Source organism: Arachis ipaensis, chromosome B5, assembly GCF_059453495.1.
Source record: "Arachis ipaensis isolate K30076 ecotype BB chromosome B5, ASM5945349v1, whole genome shotgun sequence".
Classification (NCBI taxonomy): domain Eukaryota; kingdom Viridiplantae; phylum Streptophyta; class Magnoliopsida; order Fabales; family Fabaceae; genus Arachis; species Arachis ipaensis.
Window position 1 is genome coordinate 6815117 of NC_142440.1, and position 13124 is coordinate 6828240.

Here is a 13124-nt window from a genome sequence, read left to right on the forward strand (position 1 = left end):
TTTGGACAATAATCGTCTGCAACATGGTAGAAATGGTAAGAAATATTATATTTCGATGCTACATCATATTTGTTTGTCTTATTGAGAGACCATTGTAATTCATCTTCTCCACCTATAGGATTAATAGCCGGTATTCTATTTGTAATTTCAGGGAAAAAAGGCTATGAATCAAGTTCTGATGCCATGTTCGTGGACTAAGCATGAGGCCTTTCACCCAAAAGATTGAATGATTATGAGGCTGGATAGATTGAGTCCAATTAATTGGTGCGGTGTTTACAACCACAAACTAACCGGCAAGTGTACCGGGTCGTACCAAGTAATATCTCAGGTGAGTTAGGGTCGATCCCACGAGAATTGATGGATCAAGCAACAATGATTGATTGATTGGCTTAGTTAGACAAACAGAAAATAGTGTTTGAGAGTTTAAAAAAAAAGCATTAAACAGAAGACAGGGAAATGATTAATTTGGGAATAGAATATGGAGAAGGCAGTTAAGGTTTCAGAGGTATCTATTTTTCCGGATTAACTTTTCTTACTAACTATTTTAATCATGTAGGATTTAATTTATGGCAAACTATATGTGACTAAACCCTAATTCCTTAGACCTTTCTAGTTTCCTCTAATTTTCATCAACTGCCAATTCCTTGGACAATTAATTCCAATTAGAGGGTGATGATCAAATTCCAGTTTATATGCCACAAAAACTCTAATTACCCAAAAATAAAAGGATTATATGTCACGTATCCCGTTAAATCCAGATAATTAAAATTTAGGAGAATATATTTTCAAGCTATTGTTCAAATAAAGAGCTTTTCCAAGTTATACAAGAACACAATTAGAAAGAGGATCATACTTCCGTTCCACCCAAATTCATAAGATAAAGAATGAAAACAATTCTTAAATTATAAATCCATACATGAATTAAAATAGAAAAAGCAATAAAATCAATTCATACAAATAGACAGAGCTCCTAACCTTAACAGTGGAGGTTTAGTTGCTCATGGTAAAGAGAAAATAAGGATTGTCAATTGAATTGGAATAATGTTGTGTTGGAATCCCTCCAGGTTGAATGAAAAGTTAACTAATGTTCCCTTTTTATATCTAATCCTAATAAATTTAAAATATAATTTTAAAAACTAAATAATATCTTTTCCTATTTTAAAATAATATTTAAAATTAAATCAGAATTAATTATGGCAATCAGCAAGCCTTCAATTGATGGATGTGAACCACTTGATTCCTTCACTCTGCAGCCTCTGATCTGTGTTTTCTGGGCTGAAAACTAGGTCAAAACTCAGTCTGAAATCACTTCCAGCGTTTTCTGCAGATTCTGCATGTCGTGCATGTCACGCGTACGCGTCGATGGCCTTTTTCGCGTGTCACGCGTACGCGTCAGTTACGCGCATGCGTCGCTGAGCAACTTCGCTTTTCACGCGTACGCGTCAGGCACGCGCACACGTCGCTTCTTGCTGGTCAGCTCCTTGGTTTCTTCTCTTTCTCTGCAGAAACTCCATCAAATCCAACCAAATGCTACCTAAAATAAACAAAATTGCACAAGACTTAAAGTAGTATTCATAGTGGCTAAAAGATAATTAATTATTGATAAAAGTTAACAAATTAAATGCAAATTCACTAGGAAAAGGTAAGAAAGATGTTCACGCATCATTAATACAAAAAGGGAACGATGGAGGCAGCCAGAAATCCCCAAAAATTTTGATATCATAGCCAGCACCTACTTTTCAGTTCAAACCTTTCTCTACAACTCGACGGCCTTCCAGAATACTAAGCTATCCCCAAGAAGGTAAGCTTTCAACTTCAGCTGTTAGTGCATTTTCATACCTCAAGTATTTGCCCATTAACATTCCGGTCAGTAGAAAATTAGGTTGCATAACTAGTTTCTAAAACTATTTTTCCAATAGCGCTAGGTTCTGAGCACGTAGATCTTTCAAACCAAGTCCCCCTTCTTTTTTGCTTCGGATCATCTTATCCCAACTAACCCAGACTATACGTCTCTCCGTCTCCTACTGCTCCCACCAAAACTGAGTGAACATGCTATGAATTTCAGATAATAGAGTATCTAAAAGTTTAAAACAGAACAGTATATAAATAGGAACAACTTCGCCAACCGTTCTTATGAGAACATGTTTTTCTGCGTTAGATAGAATATTGTGTTTCCAGCCCATAAGATTCTTTTGTACCCTTTCTTTGATTGAGTTGAAAGTAGTTTTTTTTTTTGGATTTATTGACGATAGAAAGGAGGCCTAAGTACTTATCCTACGCGCCAATATGTGATATATTTAGTCGAGTTGCCAGTGAAGTCTTAACTGTGTTGGGAGTATTATTGCTAAAGAAGATTGCTGATTTTTCATGTTTAACTTTTAACCACTAAATCTTTCATATGTAGACAATAGGCTGAGAATTATGTAGCATGATTCACCAGAGACTTTGCAAAAAAGAATGGAGTCGTCAGCAAAAAGGAGGTGATTGATAGCAGAGCATCTTCTGTTAATCTGTAATTCTTGAATCTGCCTGTTTTATTCCGTCTTGTATAGCAAGAAGAAAAGACTTTTTGCACAAAAAATTAAAGGAAATATATGGAAATAGAGGGTCTCATTGTGTGATAGTTGGTTTGAAAAAACTATATGATTAACCTTCTACAACAATAAAATAAGATACCATTGTGACGAATTCTCGCATCCAGTTAATTCATCTAGTCCTAAAACCAAACTTCTCCAAAATGAAGCACATAACTTTCATTCTACTTGATCATAAATCTTGCTCATGTATAATTTATATAATACAAAAAAATATAAAAAAAATATAATATGCTGAAAAGAAAATAGAACATAATTCAAGAGAAAAATTATTTATATAATCAAAGAAATGTCCAAAAAAAAAAATATTGACTATATCTATCTATCTTCAATTTCCAAAATTTTAACAATGTCAATTTAAGTTTATCTTCAAGATCTTGTTCTTTGTTATGTCATGTTATGATAATCTGCCTCTTCATAAACATCTTTTCTTTTTCTCTTTTCAAGTAAACTATCGTCAAAAAAGACATATCTCCTTCCGGCTTCTTATGCACAAAACTCAAATTATGCAACTAAATGATTTAACAAACGAGAGCTAATGGAGCAATTCGTCTCTCTTTGAATAGAAGGAAATCAAAATTTATAAGGTAGGAATTAACATTAAAGAAGTGTATCTGTTCAAATTGCCCAATAATATAGAGAAACAAGTCAAATTGTTGGAGTGAAAAATCCTTATAAATACTCACTTCATATCTATCTATAAATACACTAAAAATAATGTACACGGTATCTAAATAGTAAGCATATAACCCATAGTCTCAAAGGTAAACATGCACCTTGCTTGTGTAGATATACATAACATGATGTATGTATAGCAAGTTAGCAACAATATAATGATTAAACACAACTTACTAAGCCTATAATCAAAGTAAGAAAAAAAAGGGGATATATTCTATGATGTTGGTGATATAAAAAAAAGTCAATAACCATTGTGTGACTTAAAAACTTTTTCAAATCTAATTTCATTTTAATATCAAACTATTTTATATTTAGTATTTTTTATCTGATATATTTGATCGGGTCGATTTAAAATAAACACGTAAATAAAATACACATAATTTTATTTTTTTATATATTTCATAATATGTACTGCAATAAATTGAATTGAGCTGATTTAATTTATTATGTGTATCTTATATAAGTGAATCGAATTAGGTTTATTAAATTTAGTAAAGGATTTAGTCAAAATTTTAGAAATCATACAATATCTCTCTGGATCAAGTATATTGAATTCAATTTATCTAAATGCCTACTAAATCGAATTGAATGAATTCGATTTACATATAAATATTTAAATCAATTTTATCTAATTCAATTTATATAAATTTATTGATGTGTAATTAATTTTTATTCAAGATATCTATGTAAAATTGATATCTAGTTAAATTATTGATTTCAATTATCCTAGTACAATACAATATAATGTAATATAATAATTTTTAATTCGACAAATTTGATGACATCATTGACATGCTCCTATATCGAACAATAAACTGAGTTTGCAACTAATTTCTTGTTTAATAATTGGGTTAGTTGTCTTTATGAAGTTTTCTTGATCAACTTATAGAATATTATTGACACTTATATTATTATAGGGTTAATGATAAAATTAGTTTTAAAAAATAATTTTTTTTAAATTTGTTTCTTAAAAATTTATAATCAAATTAATTTTTTAAAATTATAAATTAATATTTTTTATCCTTCCGTTATTCTATTAATAATTTACATCAACTATTAACTTATAATTTAAAAAAAATAATAAAATTTTTTAAATATAATTTAAAAAATTATTTATTTTAAAAAAAATTAATTTGACCCTTAACCCAATATTATATACTCTTGTAGACGTAGCCTAATTTCCTGTTAACCTATTATCATAAGTTTTTATTGAAAATGGCATTTAGTAATCATTAACAAGAGTCCGATATACCTAGCTACCTAAACATGTTCTTGACAGTAAGTAACATATGCTATATATACTTCATAATATAATGATTAGGAGTGTTTTAAAAAATTAATTTACTCCAAATTAAAGTATTAAACTGAAATTATATCAAATGACATAATTTTTTCATACTCACTTAAAAGTTGTGGATTCGAATTTTTTTATTTTTGATAAAAAAGAAAACTGAAATTACATCAAACCGATTTAAATAAATAATCAATCAATTGAACACTGCCTGACGAAGCCTAGGTCGACCAAGAGCTCCATCATTTCCAGTCTTGGAGACCTGGAAATAATGTAGGCCCAATCTACTCTTTTTGCGGATGATTTTTTTTAGACATTTGGATTTTTTTTTGTTGCAGCGGATGTTATTTTAAGTATTTAAATATTTTTTCTGTATTAGTAGATATTTCTTTTATGACTGTGGAGAAAAACAGTAACACAACGGAAGCTGCGGCGGTCTACAATGACGATGGGATGCATGAACTCCGGTCGGTGCTGCGATGGCGTGATGGAAGCGTGACGAAGCGGCGCGGCGTGTTTAGGAGCGACAGCGGAACTAGTAAAAAGGGATTAAGATTTGTATGGAGGTTATTTATCTAAGAGAAAAGGATAAATCGATTCTTGACTTTTTAGTCTGCAGATATTTAAGTTTTTGAAGATTTAAAAATATTTTAAGTCACTGACCTCTTCAAAATCTATACATATCGATTCATGAATCTAATTTGTTCAATTTTAAAAACTCTCTCACGTGTGCATCCGTATCAACCAGGTCAGTACAATGGAAGTCATGTTTGATTTTTCTGTTGAATCTGACATGCTCAAGTGAATATGAGAAATCAATATGTCTAGATTTTGAAAAAGTTAGGACTTAAATGTATTTTCAAATTTTCGAAGACTTAAATGCCTGCGAATAAAAAAAGTCAAAAACCTATTTATCTTTTTTTTTATCTAATTTTAATTATTCAAAACTTAAATAATTTTAATTATTTAAATTCTAAATTTTAAAAAATTTTAAAATTAATTATTAAATAAAGTTGTTTAAATAGTCACAAAAAAAAAATAAAGTTGTTTAAATCGGCTAATTTAGGTGTTGGCCCTTAAAAGTTAAAACAACTCCAACCATGCAAAAGAAGAAATATGAATTTGAGGCGAATTTGAGGCAAATTCATATGAATTTCTTCACGTGCACGAAGGAGGAGAGTCCTCTTCAGACCAACTTTCACATTCCAATAAATATTTGACAGGTGACAAATTCATTAAAAAATAAATTAAATATATATTAATATATTACATGTATTCGTATATGAATATGAATATGACAGTTGCATTTGTATGTTACATATATATTATATATTTGTTAATTAATTATATAAAAGAGACACTTGTTTTAAGGTCTAGAATATAGAATATGACGATTTCAAAAATGATTTATCACAGTTTCAATTGAAAGAGGACAATTTTGTATTATACTATCAATTTTTTTAAAAAAAATGTTCAACTTTTGAATAGACAGCAGCATCGACAATTGAAAGATAACTTGATTAAACACATATTGTTCACTATAGAGTTTAGTTATATTTTTTTTATGTTAAGTAATTTTATAAATTAGTTTAATTTTGAATTATATATTGTATATTATTGTTATTTATGAAGTTATTAATTTTTTTTCAAATATTAATATTTTTTTAATAGTAAATTATTTTTAAATTTATAGATTTTAATAATATTATTGTAAAAAAAATAGCAACATTAATTTAATTATTTAATTAAATAGAACCACAATAGAGACTAAATATAGTTCCTCCTAATGAAAAAGAGAGAGATGTTTTGAGTTTCTATTTACTATTTATGACGTAAAAACTGATATGTAGTTACTTTTTATGACAAAAGACAAATGAACCATAAATAGAAACTGAGATTAGGGGTGGCAATGGGTAGGTAGGGTAGGGTTTGGATCCAACCCTAACCCTACCCGCGGGTTGAGAATATCTCAACCCTAACCCTACCCGCTCTTAACCCGTGGGTACCCGACCCTACCCGCGGGTTATAGAAAATATACACTATTATTATATAACTTGATGATAATCCAAAATAGAACTGACTTTTATGTAAAAAAAAAAATATTAAATTAGCAATTAATGATTTTTTTTAGTGGCTAAGGATCTTTTGCATTTAGTGAGAGGTCTTTGGTTCAACATCCACTTAAAACATATTTTTATATAAGTATATAATATATACATATATAGAGTGCGGGTTGGTCGGATAGAGTTGAGGCTCAACCCGCACCCTATCTTACCCGCACGAGAACCCTACCCGCACCCTACCTTACCCACTGCGGATCGGGTTGACAACCCTACCTAGTCGGGTAGGGGTCGGATTGGGTACCCGTAGGTAGGGTACATATTGCCACCCCTAACTGAGATGAGTTTTCTATCGAAGATACTCTTATATTTCCTCTGTAAAATTCGTGTAATTAGTAATTAATTAACTAATAAATTAATTATTATTTAAAAAAATTAGAAAATTAAATTTCACAGCTTAAATAAGTAGAACTAATTAAAATATGAATTTTGACACTAATTTTAAAGAATTTGGCCAAAAAGTATACCAAACAGATCAAATTGAACAAACCGAGCCCATATTGGCCCAAGGCCAGTATATATAACCTTGTCCGCCACTTCTTCCCCATTAAGCACAAGAAATCACGCTAGAAGTCACAAAATCTAACCCTTGTCCAACTTCAAATTTAATTATCTTTCAATCCGGAGCTCCGATCGCCGCACCGTTTGTGGCCACGCGTTTATCTCGACGAGCTCTACAAGACTCATCCAAAAATTTCATAGATAAGCCTCATTTTCACTCCATGCAGATCAGCCCTTATTTTCGAAAATTAATTGGATTTAGTGTTGAGAAATTGTGTAATTTCGGTGTTTTGGACCGAATTGGCTTCGTGGACTTGCTGGATCTTGTCCTAATTTCGCGTCGGTAAGGTGAGACCACCCTAACCCTTGTCAAATTACTGAATTTGTGAACCCTAAATAATCCTAGTGTTGTTGTATAAAATTTAGATTGAATTGTATGTGTACTTGGAAACAATTTGGTGATATTAGAGGCAAATTGGCAAAGTTGAGAGATTTAGCATGAACTTTGGGGATGTGGATAATTGTTAACGGTGGAATCTTGAGATTTTTGGGATTCACAAAAAATCGGCCAAGGTATGGTTTTGGTTTCTCGTATTCAATATAATATCTTGTGAAAACTTAGATTAGGTGACTATGTGATAGATGTGAGTGCATGAGTATGTCAATTGCTTAGTACCTTTGATGAAAGTTGTTGATTTAGATTGAGTATTTTTTTGTGATTATTGTTTATGATGGAAATAAAAGGATAAATGATGGTTTAATGATGATTGATAAGTTGATAATAATGATTATGTATAGATGATAAATTATTGATGATCTTGTTGGTTAATTGAGGAATTTATGTATGAGGTTATGTAAAATTGAGGTATGATTGATTATGATAGGGTGTGGGTCTGTGTTGTTATGATTTTGGTATGTTTTGGTGCAGGGTATTGTTGAGTGGATATGGTTAGTGATTTATGTTTTGTGAAAATAGAGGTTTGGAAGATTTTGTGAAAAACTAGTTTTTTGGTAAAATTTCAGCGAGCCATAATTCAATTTTCGGACCCCCCAAATTCTTTAAAATTTATTTCATATGAAAATTGGGTCCGTGAAGTTCATGCTGTTTGAAAAATAGATGAAAAATATTTTAAAACGAAAAAGTTATGCGCGTAGAAAGTTTGGAGTACAAAACTGAAATTCTACAGCATTTAAGCATTTTGGCCACTCTGCATATCTTGCGTACGCGACCACTACACGCGACGCGACCAACCCTTTCGGGTTGGGCATCTCGCGTATGCGAGCAAGGAAAAACTCACCCACATGTACGCGTGATCCCTGTTTTCAGCAAAGTGGATTTTATGTTTCAAAACCTAATTTTGAACTTCTAAAACCTATATTTTAATTCTTTTAGTCCCTAAACCTTAGTTGAATACTTAATGATGAGACGAAATTAGGAAGGAGTAGTAACTTGAGAGTGAAGCAAGTTGTGTGGTAATGAATTATGGGAAGTAGTGATTTTGAGCTTGAGAAGTGTTAAATGAACTGATATAATTATGAAGATGATAATAATGAATTTCAATGAGATAGAAATGGGTTGACGAGGATTATGACATTAAGGTATAATGGTGATTGAATTTGAATGAATTGAATGAGATAGAGGTGCCCGAATAAGAGGCAGTGACAATGACCACTCGCTCTGGGTATATGTTAAAGAAGTGTAGAGATGTTGAGAATTTATGGAAAATGAATTAATGAATTAATGATTATGACTGAATTGGAATAATAATGAAAATGAACTTGAATTTGATTGTGATATGCCTTCGGGGAAGATGCAGTGGTGTTATCCACTTGCTTCGGGTAAGAGGCGAGATTGTCGTGTAAGATGTAGTGGTGTTATCCACTTGTTCCGGTTAAGAGTTCAAAGCTCCGAGTATGAATTGAGAATGAATGGAGAGTTAAGCCCCATTTTGGCCCCTAGATTGGCGAGTTGCATTGATTTAGTCCTCCAGAGTACTAAATTAGTCCCCCAGATTCGAAAAAATGCACCACGTTAGTCCTTATCCTATTTTCTGTCACCGGAGCACTGACGCCGTTCGTGACGTGGCCAAATTTGCCACGTTGGACACTATGAAATGGCGTCGTTTCTGTTTTGGCGCTAAAAAATCCCTTTGAGCGACGTCATTTGTATGTGATGGAAAATAACACGTTTACATATCCCTCTTTTGTCTCCACTCTTCGTCTTCAACTTCTCCATGAGCGACAGAGTGAAAAAACGTTTCTCTTCTATGAGTGACGCAAAATAGGAATGGGTAACTGCAATAGGATTTCTGGAGACTGTTGGAACACGAGTGAACACTGTACGGTTGTCTGAAGAGTTGGTTTGCCGCTACAAGGAGCTTCTGTTCCGTCACCGAGGTTAGTGAAGAGGTTAAAATTTATTTTTTTCAAATTTTAGGGAATGCTTTGATGGTTGTTGATCATGGTTTATTGCTTTGTATATTGTTATTCCCTAAGGTTTGTAGTGGATTTTGTGCTAGGATTTTATTTCGATGTTGTGTGGGACTGTTTTTAGGGGTTTGTCTTCATGCTCTGTTTCGATGGTGGATAATTGTGTTTTATTTGGTATTTCTCTCTGCCATGTATGAATGTAGTTGATGAAAACTATCTTAAAGTGATCATTGTGTGGAACTGGTGATGAAAATAAATTTTTTTGAATCATGCAGATGGATGTGCAATTAGATATTATGTTCCACCATGGGAAAAAGTTTCAGAAAGATGAAAAAGGGATGACTGTATATTCTCCTGATAAGAAGGCATGCATTGGTGACATTAATGTAGATACTTTAGATGTATTTTAGGTGAGAAATTATTATAAAGAACTGATAAGCTAGGAGAATGTTGGTGGCATGTTCCCGGGAGGAGTTTAGACAGTGGTTTAAGAGCTCTGAATTCTGATGATGAGTTGAGAGAGATGTGTTTCATGGCTGAGAAGAATGATGGACTAGTTGATGTTTACTTTGAGCGTGCAGTTTCATCATCAGAAATTCTTGAAAGGAATGAGATTGTTGTTTATGTTGAGGGTGACCATGATGAGCTCAGAGTGGTTAGTGATGAACCCGACAATGAACCCTTACCAGACAAGTTCCCAAACCAAACTAATATACCCATTGTCCCTGCTGATGAGACTCCATTCTCCAACAACAATGAACCAATGCATAATACCTCACCACCCAAGAGTACAGAACCAACAGATCTTGGTGCTAATGACCCAACACCCCAAAAAAATAATCCCACTACCACATCCAACTCTAATCCTAGCCAAGCTACTATTGCTAAGCCTATTAGCAAGACTTCTCCAGTTACCCCAAAATCTAAACTCAATTCAAAGGCCAAACCAAATCCGAAATCCAATACTACATCCTCCTTCAAGCCCAAGGCCAACCCGAAGAATGCCTCCAAGCCCAAGCCCAACCCGAATTCTGTGTCCAAGTCCAAAGTAAATCCAAAGCCCAAAACCACTACTAAAGCCTATTGCACAATGTCTACTTCAAGAGTGAGTAAGGTACAACAACATCACAAGAAAAAACAAGTTTTGATATTGTCTTCTTTTGAAGATGAACACACCACGAAGGACAGTTCATATGAACTTGGGAGAGATGATAGCTCAAGTGATGATGATGTAGTTGGAAAAATGTGAAGCCAAGAAAAGAGACTCTAAGTTGAAGCATGCACCTGTTGAGGCACTTGCAAAGTCTAAGAGAAAGTTTATTAACAATGATGATGCATTGGTGGTGGATGATGAAGAGTGTGAGGTGGACTTAAGTTTCTTAGAAGTCCCTGTCACAGGAGATGAAGACATGGACAATGCTTTGGATCATGGAGCAGAGTCTGATGGAGCCAACTCTTGGCACTCCGAGAAAATGAAGACTCTTCCTCCTTCGGAAGATGAATTTTATGAAGAAGATCCAAATGATTTATTCCAGGTATTTAGAGATAGTATTCAGTTTGGTGATTTAAAACTTGAGGTGTGGATGAACTATTATGTATCATGACATATATTGTGTTCACATGCAGGGCCTGCTTTCTGCAGTCCAGGAGGTTATGCCTTATGTCCACCATAGTTTCTGTGTGTGGCACTTATGGAGGAACTTTAACAAGTAGTGAAAAGATTTAGAGTTAAGGGGGTTACTCTGGGAATGTGCAAGATCAACCACTTATCAAGATTTATCTGACAACATGAAGAAGATTAAGAAAATTAATGAAGATGTTTGGAATTACCTGAACAAGTGGCCTAGAGACTCGTGGACAAAGTCAGCATTTAGTCATGCTCCAAAACTTGATAATATCTGCAATAACACATGCGAGGTCTTTAATGCAAGAATTAAAGAAGCAAGGGCCAAGCCAATCATCACTCTACTTGAGGAGGTCAGAATGTTTGTCATGAGAACAATCGCTAAAAACAAAGTTAAGCTAGCCAACCATGTGGGGAAGCTACCACCAGTGGTTCAAAGTAGGTTGGACAAGATTAGGAAGGAGTCTAAAAGTTGGATGCCAATCTGGACTGGAGATAATGAGTATGAGAAGTTTGAAGTGCATGGTCATCCAACAAACATGGTAGTGGATTTGGGCAAGCGACTGTGCACATGTCAATTTTAGATGTTAACAGGTAATTAACCAGCCTTTAGATCCTCTTTATTTGCGAATAATTGAATACTTTAATAACACATTACTTTGTTAAGTACTTCAGGAATGCCCTGTGTGCATGCGTATGCGGCTCTCGCAAGGGTGAATAAGAGACCTAAAGATTTCTGCCATAAGTGGCTCACCATGGACGCATATGGAGACACTTATGCACATTATATAAATCCATTGCCTGGACAATCTCTGTGGGAGAAATCTGAGCAGAATAGGCCACAAGCTCCAAAGACCAAGAAGAAGACCGAACCACTCATAAAGAAAAGGAGAAAGGATGCAAATGAGAGCAATGGAAGAAGCAAGAAATCTAAGATGACTGGAACTCTAAAGAGACAACTTAAACCATTTACTTGCAGATACTGCCTAGAGAAGGGGCACACAAAGAGGGGTTGTCCAAAAAAGAGAGCAGCTGATGTTGCTCAAGCTCTTGCTGCTGCAGCTGCAGCTGTCGCTGCTGCTAAGACAAAACCCAATGCACAAGGAAATGTTGTTCATGCACCTACTCAAGCTCCTCCAGATGCACCTGCTTATGCTCCTCCAGAAGCACCTGCTCAAGCTCCTCCAGAAGCCCCTGCTCAGACACCTGCACCAATTGATGCCCAGGTGGTTGAGATCGACCTCTCCCAACCAAACTACTCGGATGCACAACAGTCACAACATAGTCAATAGTTAGTTGCATTTAGTTTCACAAACCATAGTTAATATTGATGTGCACATTTAACTAAATTTATGTCTTATTTAAATGAAACAGGATCCACCTGCGAGGCCATCAAGTTGCAGACCAGAAGGAGGTTATCACCACCACCATCAGGACCGGTCACTATGGATCCACTACAAGGAGCAAGCTCAACCACATCTTTCAGATTGGCCAACTTTCTGAAATTTGTCCCAACACCTGACTTCAAGCCACCAAGAAAGAAGAAATGAAGATGTACTTGATCTGTGCAGCCTATTTTGGATGATACTGTGAATCTTTTTGGGAATCATACTTTTTGTTTTGTGGCCTAAATTTATGGCAGTAGACTGTTTATATATTTGGATACAATATAACAATGATGGCACTCTCTATCCTTTAGCATGGGTGTATTTTGGATTTAGGACTAGTCTTTACTTTTCTGAGAGAATTGTCATTAATATGGCAGGGGTATTGTTACTTTTATTGAAACTTATATATATGGTAACATATTATTATTATTATGACAATTTGTTCCAGCTTTAATTATGCTACTTCAGATTTTTTTTTTGTAATTTTTTTCAACAATT

General features: G+C 33.9%; 1 protein-coding gene across 1 annotated transcript; it reads left to right on the forward strand.

Moving 5' to 3' along the window:
- Window positions 1-11915: 11915 nt before the first annotated feature.
- LOC148563282 (uncharacterized) lies at window positions 11916-12530 on the forward strand. Its single transcript, XM_088486713.1, has one exon. The coding sequence runs from the start codon at window positions 11916-11918 to the stop codon at window positions 12528-12530; it is 615 nt and encodes a 204-aa protein (XP_088342839.1).
- Window positions 12531-13124: the final 594 nt, after the last annotated feature.